We start from the raw sequence: 15,192 nt of genomic DNA on the forward strand, positions 1-15,192 counted from the left end.
GTAGGACGCCTGGGACTTTTTTCTCTATTTTTCTTTGCATTGGATAGTATTCATAGTGCAAATGTAAAAAATGTCACCTTCTCAGAAAGAGCAAGACGTTACCTTTCAGTTAGTGGAGGCTCGTCTTAGTACATAGGTAATTTCTTTTTTCCTGTTTTGGCCTAAACGAATGTTTGGTTATTCTATTTGCTGTGGATGTGTTTGTGTTTCCACCTATCCCATTGTGCTGCGGCATGAAATCCTATGCCATACTGTAATCTTGTAAATGAGTCATGAGACATTAAACCTTACACCCACTGCACACGCTGGCAGCACAGATCCTGCAACAGGATATCGCTTTCTTGTGTCTGCACTTGGATGCCATATAATTGTTAATTACATTCACAAGTCACCAATAGACCTGCTATTTGTATTTTAACAGCAGCAATTCAGGTCTTGGGATATATATAGATATATATAGATAGTATATATTCTAGTGTCTACAATAGTCATTTAATTTCTTAACCACAATTGGATATTCTTATAAATGACAACATCACTGTTGCAAATCTCTTGTGTTCGGTACCTACCTGCTCACTTTTTTATAGCATCAAAGCAATTATCCCAAAATATTAACTTATCACCAGTTCATAGAATAGGTCACAAATATTTTGTTGGTGGAGTCTGATAGCTGGGATACCCCCAAAGAGCACAAAAACAGGGGTTCCTTGTCCCGAGTGAATGGAGTGACAGTATGCATTCTTAAGGCCCTATAATACTAAGCGATTATTGGCCGATATTTGCCATTGCGGTTGACTATTGCTTTGTGTAATAGAAGACAACGATCAGCTGACATGCACGATGTCGGATGATCATTGTCTTTCAACAGGCTGAAACTTCAACGATCTGCTGCCATGTAACTGCCGGGGTGGCAGCAAACCGCTGCTATCTCCTATGGGCTCTCCTCAGCCCACCTGCCGACGCATGTAATAGCACGTGCAGTGAGCGGGAAACAAGCAGCAAGTGAGCGCTGACCTGACAGGTTAACGCTCTCTTGTTCCCAATTGATCGCCCTGTGTAATAGAAGCTTTAGCCACTGCTTCATTTACTTGCATTGAGACTTCCGAGTATAGCGGAGTACAGCACTTGGCTGTGTTCAGCAAACTCATAGTGGTGCGGCAGCTATAAGCATGTGCGCTAAATCTTGGGGGGTCCTGACAGACCTCCATTGATTAGATACTTATCACCTATCCTGTGGAAAAGTGATGAGTTTTATTGTTTGGATAACCCCTTTAAAAGCCAATATATCTAGAATAAAAAAGCCATTCAGTCTTGACTGAAAATGTTTATATTTGCTGTCCCTATGCCTGCACACAAATTCTGTGTGTGACATGATCTCACTGCCTTGTATTAAAGGGGTTATCCAGGATTAGAAAAAGCCTAGTTACTTTCTTGCAGAAACAGCACTGTCTCTGGGTTGTGTGCGGTATTGCAGTTAGGCTTTATTACTTTTAATGGAACTGAGCTGCAAAACTGGAGACAAGAGTCGTTCTGTTTCCAGATGAAAGCAGCCATGTTTTTCCTAAGTCTGGATACACATAAATATGGTCTTTTACTGTAAGTTGCTGCCAGAGCTGTGTGCACATGTACTCTACTGAGCCAAGCATACATATGTATGTTAGGGTCCTTTTACACAGCCTTATATACACTACCGTTCAAAAGTTTGGGGTCACATTGAAATGCCCTTATTTTTGAAGGAAAAGCACTGTACTTTTCAATGAAGATAACTTTAAACTAGTCCTAACTTTGAACAAATACACTCTATACATTGCTAATGTGGTAATTGACTATTCTAGCTGCAAATGTCTGTTTTTTGGTGCAATATCTACATAGGTGTATAGAGGCCCATTTCCAGCAACTATCACTCCAGTGTTCTAATGGTACAATGTGTTTGCTCATTGGCTCAGAAGGCTAATTGATGATTAGAAAACCCCTGTGCAATCATGTTCACACATCTGAAAACAGTCTAGCTTGTTACAGAAGCTACAAAACTGACCTTCCTTTGAGCAGATTGTGTTTCTGGATCATCACATTTGTGGGGTCAATTAAACACTCAAAATGGCCAGAAAAAGAGAACTTTCATCTGAAACTCGACAGTCTATTCTTGTTCTTAGAAATGAAGGCTATTCCATGCGAGAAATTGCTAAGAAATTGAAGATTTCCTACAACGGTGTGTACTACTGCCTTCAGAGGACAGCACAAACAGGCTCTAACCAGAGTAGAAAAAGAAGTGGGAGGCTGCGTTGCACAACTAAGCAAGAAGATAAGCACATTAGAGTCTCTAGTTTGAGAAACAGACGCCTCACAGGTCCCCAACTGGCATCTTCATTACATAGTACCCGCAAAACACCAGTGTCAACATCTACAGTGAAGAGGCTGCTGCGGGATTTTGGGCTTCAGGGCAGAGTGGCAAAGAAAAAGCCATATCTGAGACTGGCCAATAAAAGAAAAAGATTAAGATGGGCAAAAGAACACAGACATTGGACAGAGGAAGACTGGAAAAAAGTGTTGTGGACGGATGAATCCAAGTTTGAGGTGTTTGGATCACAAATAAGAACGTTTGTGAGACGCAGAACAAATGAAAAGATGCTGGAAGAATGCCTGACGCCATCTGTTAAGCATGGTGGAGGTAATGTGATGGTCTGGGGTTGGTGCTGGTAAGGTGGGAGATTTGTACAGGGTAAAAGGGATTCTGAATAAGGAAGGCTATCACTCTGCACCGCCATGCCATACCCAGTGGACAGCGCCTGATTGGAGCCAATTTCATCCTACAACAGAACAATGACCCTAAACACCTCCAAATTGTGCAAGAACTATTTACAGCAGAAGCGGCAGCTGGTATTCTATCATAGGTAATGGAGTGGCCAGCGCAGTCACCAGATCACCACCCCATTGAGCTGTTGTGGGAGCAGCTGGACCATATGGTACGCCAGAAGTGCCCATCCAACCAATCCAACTTGTGGGAGCTGCTTCTAGAAGCGTGGGGGGCAATTTCTCCAGCTTACCTCAACAGATTAATAGCTAGAATGCCAAAGGTGTGCAATGCTGGAATTGCTGCAAAAGGAGGATTCTTTGACGAAAGCAAAGTGTGATGTAAGAACAATGTTATTTCACATACAAATCATTATTTCTAACCTTGTCAATGTCTTGACTCTATTTTCTATTCATTTCACAACGTATGGTGGTGAAGAAGTGTGACTTTTCATGGAAAACACAAAATTGTTTGGGTGACCCCGAACTTTTGAACGGTAGTGTATGGCTGTGCATGGACGCAAGAAAATGCCGGTCAGTGAGATCTGTGCTTGTTTGCTTTGCCTTTTAGAAGGGACAATTAATCACGTGGTCAGGAAACATTAACAATCCTTGAAAAAGCAGAATGTGTGAATAAAAAAAAATCTATGGGCCTTGAAGTGAATGTACCACGAGGTACATAGCTTTGGGTTTTTCACATGAGAAGACTGGTGGCGATATGATTGGGTCCGGTGGGCCTGCCTCCAGTGCTTTGTGCTGGGCCTTTGCACAGGAACCGGACGGTGGTTCAAAAAAAAAAAAGTACTGTGCCACCGGCATCCCCACCACCGTTCTGCTCATGTGAAAAACCCGAAACAATGCACCTAGTGGTACATTCACTTTAAGTTGATCCGTGATTGTAGATCCTCAATCACAGACAATTTGGCATGACATATGAATAAGGCCTTGGAGTTGGAAGTAAAAGCTATTAAGGAATATGGACTTCTTTTACTCTGTATTTAGTCTGTAGACTAGCAGGCATCTACACAGTTGAGTTATTTTTAAGGCGTCATTTCCGTCATCTACAGTCAGTGAAGAGCCATCTGCCTTTTACTACATGTGAATGTTATAATTGAAGCTGTTATAGTACATGTGTCTTTCATTAGCTTTAAGGATTCCAGATTAACAATACAATGCAATTAAACGGAATATGCTGGAAAGCTTCCTCTTATGTTAAACCTGCAGAGAAGAAAACGAGCGAGTAATATTAAACACACAAGGCCAGGAGTACAACCGAGACTTTACCTCTTTCTAATTAAAAGAATAGCTTTCTGTATCGGTGTAATGAGTCCTATGAATTATTAGTCGCCCTTTGCACCAGTGCTCACATTACTGACATTAATTATTGCATTAGGTTTGGTTAGAAAAGCAGCTGCTAACTAGGAGTTTTGTAGCCTCACTTGAAATCCTCCACTTGAAGACCTCCATTAAAGGGGTTATCTAGAGATAGAAAAAACATAGCTGCTTTCTTCTAAAGACAGCACCATTATTGTCCTCAGGTGGTGTGTGGTATTGCAACTCTGCACCTTTTACTTTAGTGGAACTAAGCTGCAATACCCACCTATTGTGTGGCAAGAATCCTAGTCTCCTGCATATTAGGAGAACGGCTGAACAGAATGATGTATCACCTACATTGTTCTGTGCAGCTGATCCAGAGATCTCCTCCTGAATAACATGGACAATAAGTAGTCCTCTCCATTATGTGCGTGAGCCCAGTACATGAGAAGCAAAAAAACTCCGCCCACCAGTTGCTGATTGGCAGTTATCTATCCATGCTGTGTACAGGCAGTCACCTGTCAATCAGCTGCTGAAGGGTGGGGGAAGGGGTGTGGCAAGAATCCTATTCTCCTGCATATTAGGAGAACGGCTGAACAAATTGATGTAAGTAATACACCTATCTGTTCAGCATTTCTATCACTAGTTTATGCTGCCCTCATTTACGGTGGAATAAACCTAGTGACAGATTCCCTTTAAAGACAAGACCGTCCCTGTTTGTGGGGGAAAAAACAGCTATGGTTTTTCTAACCCTAGATATCCCCTTTAAGCCTAACTCCAGTTACCAGGAGAAAAAAAAATTGTACAGCACTCCTGCATTTTCAGCCCCCATGTTAAAAGCTGCTAATGTAATAGAGGAAAGCAGCAAGAAGCTATGTCTCTCAGCCTAAAATATTTAGTATGGTCTTGTCTGTTGTAGAGCTCGTATTGTTATCAACTGGAGCCACCAAGGGAGACTCTTCCTGTTTATTGAGTTTGTTGTCTCCTTTGCTTCAGCCCGTGAACAGGTTACATCACAGTTACTGGCATTATGTGGAGAAAGAGACAAACCACAAAATTATATTAGGAAAAGGCATTAGCCGGTCAGTCCTGCAAAGTATCATTGTCTGCACAGTTCTAATTTAGGAGGAAAGAAGGAAAACTTTCTAAAAAGTAATTGAGCCAGTGCTAGCTCCAGTAGCTGTTGGCCAACAACTGTTCTTCCCATCCTCCCCCCTCCATACACATGCAAGTAAGCTTGGCTAGCATCCATGCGTTCTGATCCTTGTTCACCTATTATCTGTAGCAGGACATCCACCTTATGGCTGGGTTCACACTACGTTTTTTTCAGTCAGTATTGTGGTCCTCATATTGCAACCAAAACCAGGAGTGGATTAAAAACACAGAAAGGATCTGTTCACACAATGGTGAAATTGAGTGGATGGCCGCCATATAACAGTAAATAACGGCCATTATTTCAATATAACAGACGTTGTTCTAAAATAACAACAAATATTTGCCATTAAATGGCGGCCATCCACTCAATTTCAACATTGTGTGAACAGATCCTTTCTGTGTTTTCAATCCACTCCTGGTTTTGGTTGCAATATGAGGACCACAATACTGACTGAAATATACGTAGTGTGAACCCAGCCTATATATGTGTTGTTGTTTTTTTTTGTTAAAGGGGTTGTCCAGGGAAAAAAATATTTCTTTCAAATCAACTGGTGTCAGAAAGTTATATAGATTTGTAATTTACTTCTATTTAAAAATCTCAAATCTTCCAGTACTTATCAGCTGCTGTATATCCTGCAGGAAGTGTTGTTTATTTACATTCATAAACAGTGCTCTCTGCTGACAACTGTCCAGAGCAGGAGAGGTTTTCTATGGGAATTTGCTGCTGCTCTGGACAGTTCCTGACTCCAGAAATGTCAGCAGAGAGCACTGTTTCTGAATGTAAATAAACAAAATTTCCTGCAGGACATACAGCAGCTGATAAGTATGGGAAGACTTGAGATTTTTAAATAGAAGTAAATTACAAATCTATATAACTTTCTGACACCAATTGATTTGAAAGAATTTTTTGGGGGCTGGACAACCCCTTTAAGTTGTGTCCTTTTGGTATAAGTTTTTTTTTTATGTTGTATAACTCTTGAAAAAAGAACTGGTACGGTTCCAAAACACGTTGGGTCTCCATATTATTACATTTTTATAGTTTTATTTTTATTTATTGGGTCAAGTTTAGTCTTACCTGCGCCTGGATTCCCGTTGTTGGTGTTTGGTGATTTTTGCTTATTATCCACCTTATATGACAGGGATGGGGAACCTTTGGCTCTCCAGCTGTTGCAAAACTACAACTCTGTTAGCTGTCCAGGCATGATGGGAATTGTAGTATGGCAACAGCTGCAGAGCCAAAGGTTCCCCATCTCTGTCATATGAGATAGTTTGCTTATCTTGCCAATATTGGCGGCATTTGATGACCTCTTTAAAGCAGGGTGTTCAGCATGTAGCAGAGGTGAGGCCAGGGGATGGGCAATCCTCTGCTTCAGTACTGCTACCTGCCTGCCCCTGTAGGCCCCGTTCCCACTGAGCAAAACTAGCGGAATTCCGTGGCGGAATTGTCCGCCGCGGAATGCCGTTAGCCTCGCGCTCATAATGGGAGTCTATGGGAGGTGCGGGCTCCTGCTCTGTCCGGCCTGAAGAATGAACTTTCCACCGCGGAACAGGGCCGTAGATGGTACAGCTGTGTGTAGTAAGGGAATCAACACGTAGCAAATAGTATCAGCTTGCTTTAAGAGATGAACATGTTGTTTAAGGGTGCCTTCACACCTACCGGATCCGCAGCGGGTCTCACTTCTGCGGATTCGTAGCGAGAACCGCTGCGGAGCCGGTACCATTCACCCCTATGATAGCACATACATTTGAATATGTGCTTTAACCCCCCGCAGTCCGCAGCCCCGCCGTCGCATCCCCCATCCCTGGCCGCATCAGCCCATCCCCGGCCGTATCCTGCAGCCCGCCCCCGCAGCATCCCCCATCCCCGGCCGCATCCTGCAGCCCGCCGCCGCCCGCATCCCCTATCCCCGGCTGCATCAGCCCATCCCCGGCCGCAAGCAGCAGCCCGCCGCCACCCGCATCCCCCATCCCCGGCTGCATCCTGCAGCCCGCTGCCGGAGAGCATACAGTACCTGCTCGGCGGCGCGGCTGCAGTAGGCTCTCGGCTCCGGTCCCGCTCAGCTGATCTAAGCTGGACCGGAGCCGGCAGCCTCACTGCAGCCGCGCCGCCGAGCAGGTACTGTATGCTCTTGGCGGCGAGCTGCAGGATGCGGCCGGGGATGGAGGGGTAGCGGCCGGGGATGCGACGGAGGGGCTGCGGACAGCGGGGGGGTTAAAGCACATATTCACAGCGGGATGTCAGTCCGGTAGGTGTGAAGGCACCCTTAAAAGTATATGCTTGCACACTGTTATGCGTAAAATATACTTTCATAATTCTATGTGTGGCGTCCGATGTTGTGTGTTTTTAATCTTTTTTTTTTTTTCTTTTTTCTTTCCAGGTTATTCTCCCACAATCAAAGGGCAGTTGTTACATGTTGACACTACTACGAGTATGCAGTTTAGGACACTACTTGAAGCAGAAATGCTTGCAGTAAGTTTAAGTGATCTTTCATTATCTGACAACAATTTGACAAACTTAAAGGAGAAGTCCGGGTTCTGACTTTTTTTTTCAAAAAAGCCGGGGAGGATGTGGCTGAACCATAACAGCATGCACCTACCTCCCTGGCTCTAGCGCTGCGGTCTGCTGTCCCCTGCTTCAATCCCCGGCCACTTCCAGAGTGGGGGCCCGGGTTGTGACATGTCAGGTCCACTCAGCCAGTCAGCAGCTGAAAAGGGGTCCCGCTGAGAGGGCCTGACATGTCACAACCTGGGTCCCCGCTAAGACTAGGAAGCAGCTGGGAAACTAGAAGTGTCCGGGGATTGGAGTTGAGGACAGTAGATCCCAGCGCTGGAGCCGGGGAGGTAGGTGCATGTTGTTATGTTCAGCCACCTCCTCCCCGGCTCTTTTGAAGAAGGAAAAAAAAAAAAAAAGTCCAAGCCCAGACTTCTCTTTTAATAATACATTCAAGGTGACAATGTCAACCATTATCTGTTAGGGTACTATTTCATTAAGCGATTTATTAAAGACTAACGATCTCAAACGACCACTATGGCAAACGGCCCGAAATCGTTCTCCCAATTACACCGACTGATAAACGTCACTTATGATCGTCCTTGCAGTCGTTTTGTCGTCGCTATTGCGTACGTTTTAGCTATGACTTCTTATTACACCAAACGATATGCGAACAATTTGCAAATGATCGAATAATAAAAATAAGTCAGAATTCTATCAAACAACCAACAATTTCTCGTTGGTGGTTTAATCGTTGTCTGCTGTTACACGAAGCGATTATCATTTAAATCCGAGCGATCGAACGATTTTTCGAACGATAATTGTCCCGTGTAGTACGACCCTTAATTTCACCCAGGAACATTCCTATTGAATACACTCTTGTACTGACTGCATTTTCCCCTCTCAGGGGACCTGTCTGTTCTCCTGGATGCCTGTTTTAGAAAAAATAGTTGCCATGATATAATAATTCTGCCTCAGTCCCCATTGTACTATTCCATTGTTATTTCTCCAGAAAACTGGCATTGGCTACTGGACCTTATCATTCCTCTTTTCCGTGTTCTTACACACTGAATAGTTTAAGGCTGTGTTCACACAACATACTTTTTATCAAAAGAACGGCCCTTTTTAATTAAAGCAATGGCCTTTTTTTCATACTCCTATAATTTGCATTGAACTCAATGTAAACCGCGGCCATTGTTTCACACAATTTATTAAACAATGGGCTTTGTTTTCTATGGCCATCAAAATAATGATCATGTCAGTTATTCCGCCCATAGAATTTGTATTCGAAACAATGGCCATTGTTTGATCCTCAAAACAAAGGCCATTGTTTTGAGTGGCAAATAATGGCCTTTGTTTTTACATTGTCTAAACATAGCGTAGTGCATTTAACGGGGCCGTGTACTGTTGCAAATGAACGAGCATGGTGCTAGTTTGCAGTGCCTTTACACAACACAATCAATTGAGCGTCCAGTCTGCACAAATGATCACTGCATTGTCTATGCATTCATCTTTGGGAAGATAACTCCTCCTGAAGATCACTTTTAACTGCAAATGTAGGTCTTTGTCTTCAGACTACGTGTGCAATAAACGGATGCATTTGTGTGCCTCCATTTTGATCCGTTTTTCCATTGACTTCCATTATAAAAAATAAAAAAAAACGGACCAAAACGGATCCATTTTTTTTTTTAAACATACACAAAAACATAGGCAACCCTATTTTTGTGTCCGTTAAAGAAAAAAAGGATTCACGTTGATCCATTTTTTTTTTTTTTATATAATGGAAGTTAATGGAAAAACAGATCATAACGGATGCACACAAATATATCCATTTTTTTCATCTGTTTTTTTTTTTTGCAAAAAACATTGCAAAAACTTAGAACCTTAGAGGCCTATCTGTATCTATATTTGGCATTGCAGGTCATTGTTTATTGTTTATTGTCCATTGTTGTATATTTGACATTGTATACAGAAGTATTTTTCATAAGGAACTTTTTTTTTTTTTACCATAGTTTCATATAAATGCCAGCTATCCCAGGGTGTGGAATATGCCCCAGACATGGCAATGTGAACTTGAAGTCTACAAGGCAACATACCACTTTATTTTTGCTCAGAAAAACTTTTTCACAGGTAAATCCCTTTTATTATTTTGTAGAATATAACTACTGTGGGCGAGTAGAAAGACTCCCCTGGATGAAAGTCATAGAGTGTCTGTAAGAAAATGCAGAAGGGTTGCCGTGCTTCACCTTGTGCCATAACTCTCCTGTTTTTCCAGCAGTCACAGACCCCATACTGGTCACAGACCCCATACTGGTCACAGACCCCATACTGGTCACAGACCCTATACTGGTCACGCTGAAATGTCATGTCCTAGAGACATGACATCTCTGAAAACGTCTTACTGTAGTAGGATAATGATGGCCCTGACCCTTGCTGCTGCACAGTCGCCATGGGAGGCAGGCTGGTTGTGATTGACGGTCAGACACTTGTTATGGCTGCAGTAGGAGACATCTATGATCCAGGCTGTTTAACATCGTAGATGCTGTAATGAATACTGAGCGCAACATCTGAGAAGGCACAATACACTGAGATACTTCTATACTTTATCAGTAAAAAGTAAAGATCAAATGTTAAAGGGGTATTCCACTCAAACATAACTTTGATGGTGAGACTAATAATTACTTCGTTCCTTATTATCTATTCAGTCTCCTTCCCCCTGTTCTGAGCTGCTGCTTTCTGCTAATAACACAAAAATCTGTGTGCAAGCTTTTTTTCTCTCCCCCTCCTTCCCCCTCCATGAGACAGTTGATGTAAACAAATCCCTGGCAGGCTTTATCTGCAACATTGTAGCTTCTTTGTAATCATGGGAGGGTTACTTCATTAGCAACTTCACCTCAGAATAACCCTCCCAGCATTAAAAAGAAGCTACAATGTTGCAGATAAAGCCAGTCAGGGACTTGTTTACATCATCTGTCTCAGAAGGGAGGGGGGAAGAGGGGAGACAGAGAGAAAGGCTCCCACACAGATTTTTGTGTCTTCAGCAGAAAGCAGCAGCTCAGAACTGGGTGAAGGAGACTAAATAGATAATAACAAGCATGGAAGGAATTGTTTGTCTCTCTATGGGCAGCAACATATCAAAACTTATGTCTGAGCAGAATACCACCTTTAATGGGTTTCCCAGGCATTTATTTGATAGCTTTGTGAATAAGACGGCTTTCTCAAATACATGTTTTAAATTAAATGGGAACAAGTATAAGATTGAGGGAGGGGGGGCCTGACCTTTGTGCCCCCCTTGGGGATCTCTAGAACGGCACCCCCGCTACTTTGTTATGAATGGAGCTGCGGGTTGACGCATAACCCACAGCTGTATTCATTCTTTATGAAGCCTTCAGAGATTTCCGAGTTATAATGGAAGTAACCATTGACAAAAGAAAATGATTTCAACCACCATTCCATTCTTTAGAGCACTGTTAGGAGCAGTGCCGCCTCATTGGCCCACTCTTTCTAATGATAATCAAAGGAGCGGGTGGGCTGGATAATGCGGCAGTGCTCCTTACATACCACCGGAGCAAAGATTACTACAACTAACAGTGCGGGACCGGGGCAGAGGAGGAAGGTAACACACATACCTTCCTCCTCAGCATCCCGGCGCTAAAAGGGGCAATCAGCAGGTTAGATTCTTCCAGAACTGCTGATAGTTCCCCTTTAAGAATAATATTTACTTGTATGTCCTTATTTTATGTTTATTATAGATCTCATTCAAGACTGGTCCAGTGACAGCCCGCCAGATTTGTTTTCATTCGTCCCATATACCTGGAACTTAAAGATCATGTTTCATCAGTTTGAGATGATCTGGGCGGCAAATCAACACAACTGGATAGATTGCTCAACAAAGCAGCAAGAAAACGGTGAGATTCCTCCTCCTGGTGACTTAGCGTGGCCTTGTAGATTGGGTATGAAAGGAGAACAAATACCACCATAGAAAATAGTCATTGCACTGAGACTGACATGTCATTGTGCATTAGAAAAAGATATTTACAGGGAGCAGAAGCCAAAGTCGTCCTGCTGCTGCTGACCCGCTGACAGTGCTGTGTTACAGGAAATAATGTATTGTGCTGATGTTTCCAGCTCCTTAATAAAGCAATCATGGTTTTCATGTCAGATTTTGACCCCTCTGCCTTTTCTAAACATAAAGTTTATATACAGTACACTATAGCATTGTAGTGATATTTTAGTGTGCTAAACATTGAGTAGGATTGATAGCCCATAGGCCAAATAGTAGTGATGGATTGTGGGTATAATGAAGGCCATGCATGTAAGATAGCTGTTAGTTAAATCCCTTTCCTCTGACAAAATAATAATGTTTATTTGTATAGCGCCAACAGATCCCGCAGCACCTCTACCTCCCCTACCTTCCTATATATAAACATGCACACTTAGGCAGGGTTCACACTGCATTTTTTGCAGTCAGTTTTTTCATCACGGACGAAAAAAACTGATGTATTTGTGTGCATCTGTTTTGATCCGTTTTTCTATTTACTTCCATTATATTAAAAAAACCAAAAACATCAGTAAACGGATCAAAACGCATTTTTTTTTTACCATACAGAAAACCGTTAAAAAAAGATGTCTTTTGATAAAAAAATTTTATCTTTGTTTTTTCCACTGACTTCCATTATAAAAAAAAAAAAAAAATCAAAATGGATGCACACTAAAACATCCTTTTTTATGCATTTTTTTTATCCGTTCCCCCCCCCCCCCCAAAAAAAAAAAAAAAACGGATGAAAGAATGGACTGCAAAAAAAAAAAAAAAAAAAAAAAATGCAGTGTGAATCCAGCCTTTGGCTAGGTTCACACTGTGTTTTTGCAATGCGTTTTTTTGCAAAAAATGGATGAAGAAAACGGATGCATTTGTGTGCATCCGTTTTTCCATTGACACTACTTTTGTGTCCGTTAAAAAAAATCAATCCGTTTCAATCCGTTTTTTTTATAATGGAAGTCAATGGAAAAACAGATCAAAACGGATGCACACAAATGCATCCTTTTTTTCATACGTTTTTTGCAAAAAAACGGATTGCAAAAACGCATTGTGTGTGCATGTCAGTGGGGAAAAGAGTACAAGCCACTGCTATATATCTCTGGAATAAGCTTTCTCAAATATATTCACAACATAGCTATTTTTTTAAGCATATTTTATTTGTGGCAAAAGCATACATTAGAAACATACAGATTATGCAGTATGATATTTAAAAGTTGTATCGCACGCAGGCGAAAAAGCAGTATGTTTCTGTTAAAAGACAGTTTTTCTTACAATTCCATTTTAACAATAAACAAGGTCATACTACATTGTGTTATATAGTATTATTCAAAAGAGAAAAGACCAATAGTAGAGGACAAAGCTTAACCCCTTAAGGTCAAAGCCAATTTTCGTTTTTGCGCTTTTGCTTTTTCCATTTTATGTTTAAAAGTCCATAGCGCTTGCATTTTTTCACCTAGAGACTTATTTGAGCGCTTATTTTTTGCGAAACAAATTGTACTTTGCAATGACAATCATTTTTCTTCCATAAAATATGCTGCGAAACCGGAAAAAATCATTTGCGGTCTCAAATTGAAAAATAAAACGAATTTGTTTTGATTTCGGGGAGTTTTGCATTTACGCCGTTTGCCCTATGGTAAAATTGACTTGTTATGCATGTTCCTCAAGTCGTTACGATTACAACGATATGTAACATGTATAACTTCTCTTTTATCTGATGGCCTGTAAAAAATTCAAACCATTGTTAACAAATATATGTTCCTTAAAATCGCTCCATTCCCAGGCTTATAGCGCTTTTATCCTTTGGTCTATGGGGCTGTGTCAGGTGTCATTTTTTGCGCCATGACATGTAATTTCTATCGGTACCTTGATTGCGCATATACGACTTTTTGATCATTTTTTATTACATTTTTTCTGGATTTGATGCAACCAAAAATGCGCAATTTTGCACTTTTGAATTTTTTTGCGCTGACGCCGTTTACCGTACGAGATCAGGAATGTGATTAATTAATAGTTCGGGCGATTACGTGGGCGGCGATACCAAATATGTTTATTTATTTGTTTAATAATTTATATTTATAAAATGGGAAAAGGGGGGTGATTTGGACTTTTATTAGGGGAGGGGATTTTTTATTAATAAAAACACTTTTTTACTTAAACTAGAAGCCCCCCTGGGGGACTTGTATATATAAAGCCCTGATCTCTCATAGAGATCAATGCTGTGTATATACACAGCAAAGATCCATCAGATCGGTCATAGATTGCTATGGCCCGGCACGGGCAGAAGAACGGATCTCCCCCCCCCCGCGATCGCATCGCGGGGGGAGATCCGTGCTACTAGACATCAGGGATGTTGTGCATAAAGCACTTCAATGCAGCTGTCAGGTTTGACAGCTGCATTGAAGTGCTTAATTAGCCGGCGCGCCAACGAGACCCGTGCCGGCTAATAGAGGCACTGTCCCGGCAGGACCTCACTCTGAACACCCCCTGCAGCACCATGACGTACCAGGTACGTTATGGGTCGCTAAGGGGTTAAAGTGTCACTGTCGTGAATTTTTTTTTTGCAGAAATCAATAGTCCAGGCGATTTTAAGAAACTTTGTAATTGGAGTAATTAGCCAAAAAAATGAATTTTTACCATGAAAAAGCAGTTTGAAGCTCTCCCAACTGTCTTCATTGTTCTCCTATGGAGAGAGCTAAATAAAACACCAAAACAAGACAACAAAGAGTTAATCTACAAATACCTCACCCTCTATCTCCTCTGACAGTCACCACTGACCTCTCTGAGCTCTGATTACAACTGTCACCCAGCTCTGTGCCTGTAATCCTCTGTTCTCTGCTCTCTGCTGTCGGCTAACTCCCTCCTCCCCCCTCCCCTCTCCCTAGAACAGACTGGGTACGTCTGATGCAACAAGTCACAATTTCCTGATTTTTTGCAGTGAATGGAAAAGAGGAGGGAGGGGGGACCTGGGAAAAGGCTTTTTACATGCAGATAATGGCAGATTTGGCTGATAAACCCAATTACAAAGTTTCTTAAAATCACCTGGACTATTGATTCCTGCAAAAAATAAAAACACGACAGTGATTTAATAATACAATAATTACATGAACAATAAACAACAAACTAACACATCATTCACAAGAATATATAAAGATGCGAAAACTGGTATATTATGTTGTTTTTATGTTATCTTTAAGTTACTTTAATTGACTCCGAGTACCTTTTAGTTCTGCCATTTTATACCGTGTAGGGGAATTATAGGGGTATTCCACTCAAGCATATCTTTTGATAAGTTGCTGTCCATGATGAGACTAACAATTCATTCCATACTTGATATTATCTATTCAGTCTCCTTCCCCCAGTTCTGAGCTGCTGCTCTCTGCTGAAGACTCAAAAATCTCTGTGT

At 41.7% G+C, this 15,192-nt stretch overlaps 1 protein-coding gene across 11 annotated transcripts in view; it reads left to right on the forward strand.

Moving 5' to 3' along the window:
• The window catches only part of BLTP1 (bridge-like lipid transfer protein family member 1), a 197,891-nt gene that overhangs the window by 51,769 nt on the left and 130,930 nt on the right, over positions 1 to 15,192 (forward strand). For all 11 annotated transcript variants that reach the window (XM_069978550.1, XM_069978552.1, XM_069978555.1 and 8 more), the window contains exons 13-15: positions 7,638 to 7,729; positions 9,763 to 9,880; positions 11,503 to 11,658. In XM_069978550.1, coding sequence (XP_069834651.1) covers positions 7,638 to 7,729; positions 9,763 to 9,880; positions 11,503 to 11,658 — 366 coding nt within the window. The remainder of the gene's footprint in view (positions 1 to 7,637; positions 7,730 to 9,762; positions 9,881 to 11,502; positions 11,659 to 15,192) is intronic.

This window comes from Dendropsophus ebraccatus, chromosome 7 (genome assembly GCF_027789765.1).
Source record: "Dendropsophus ebraccatus isolate aDenEbr1 chromosome 7, aDenEbr1.pat, whole genome shotgun sequence".
NCBI lineage: Eukaryota > Metazoa > Chordata > Amphibia > Anura > Hylidae > Dendropsophus > Dendropsophus ebraccatus.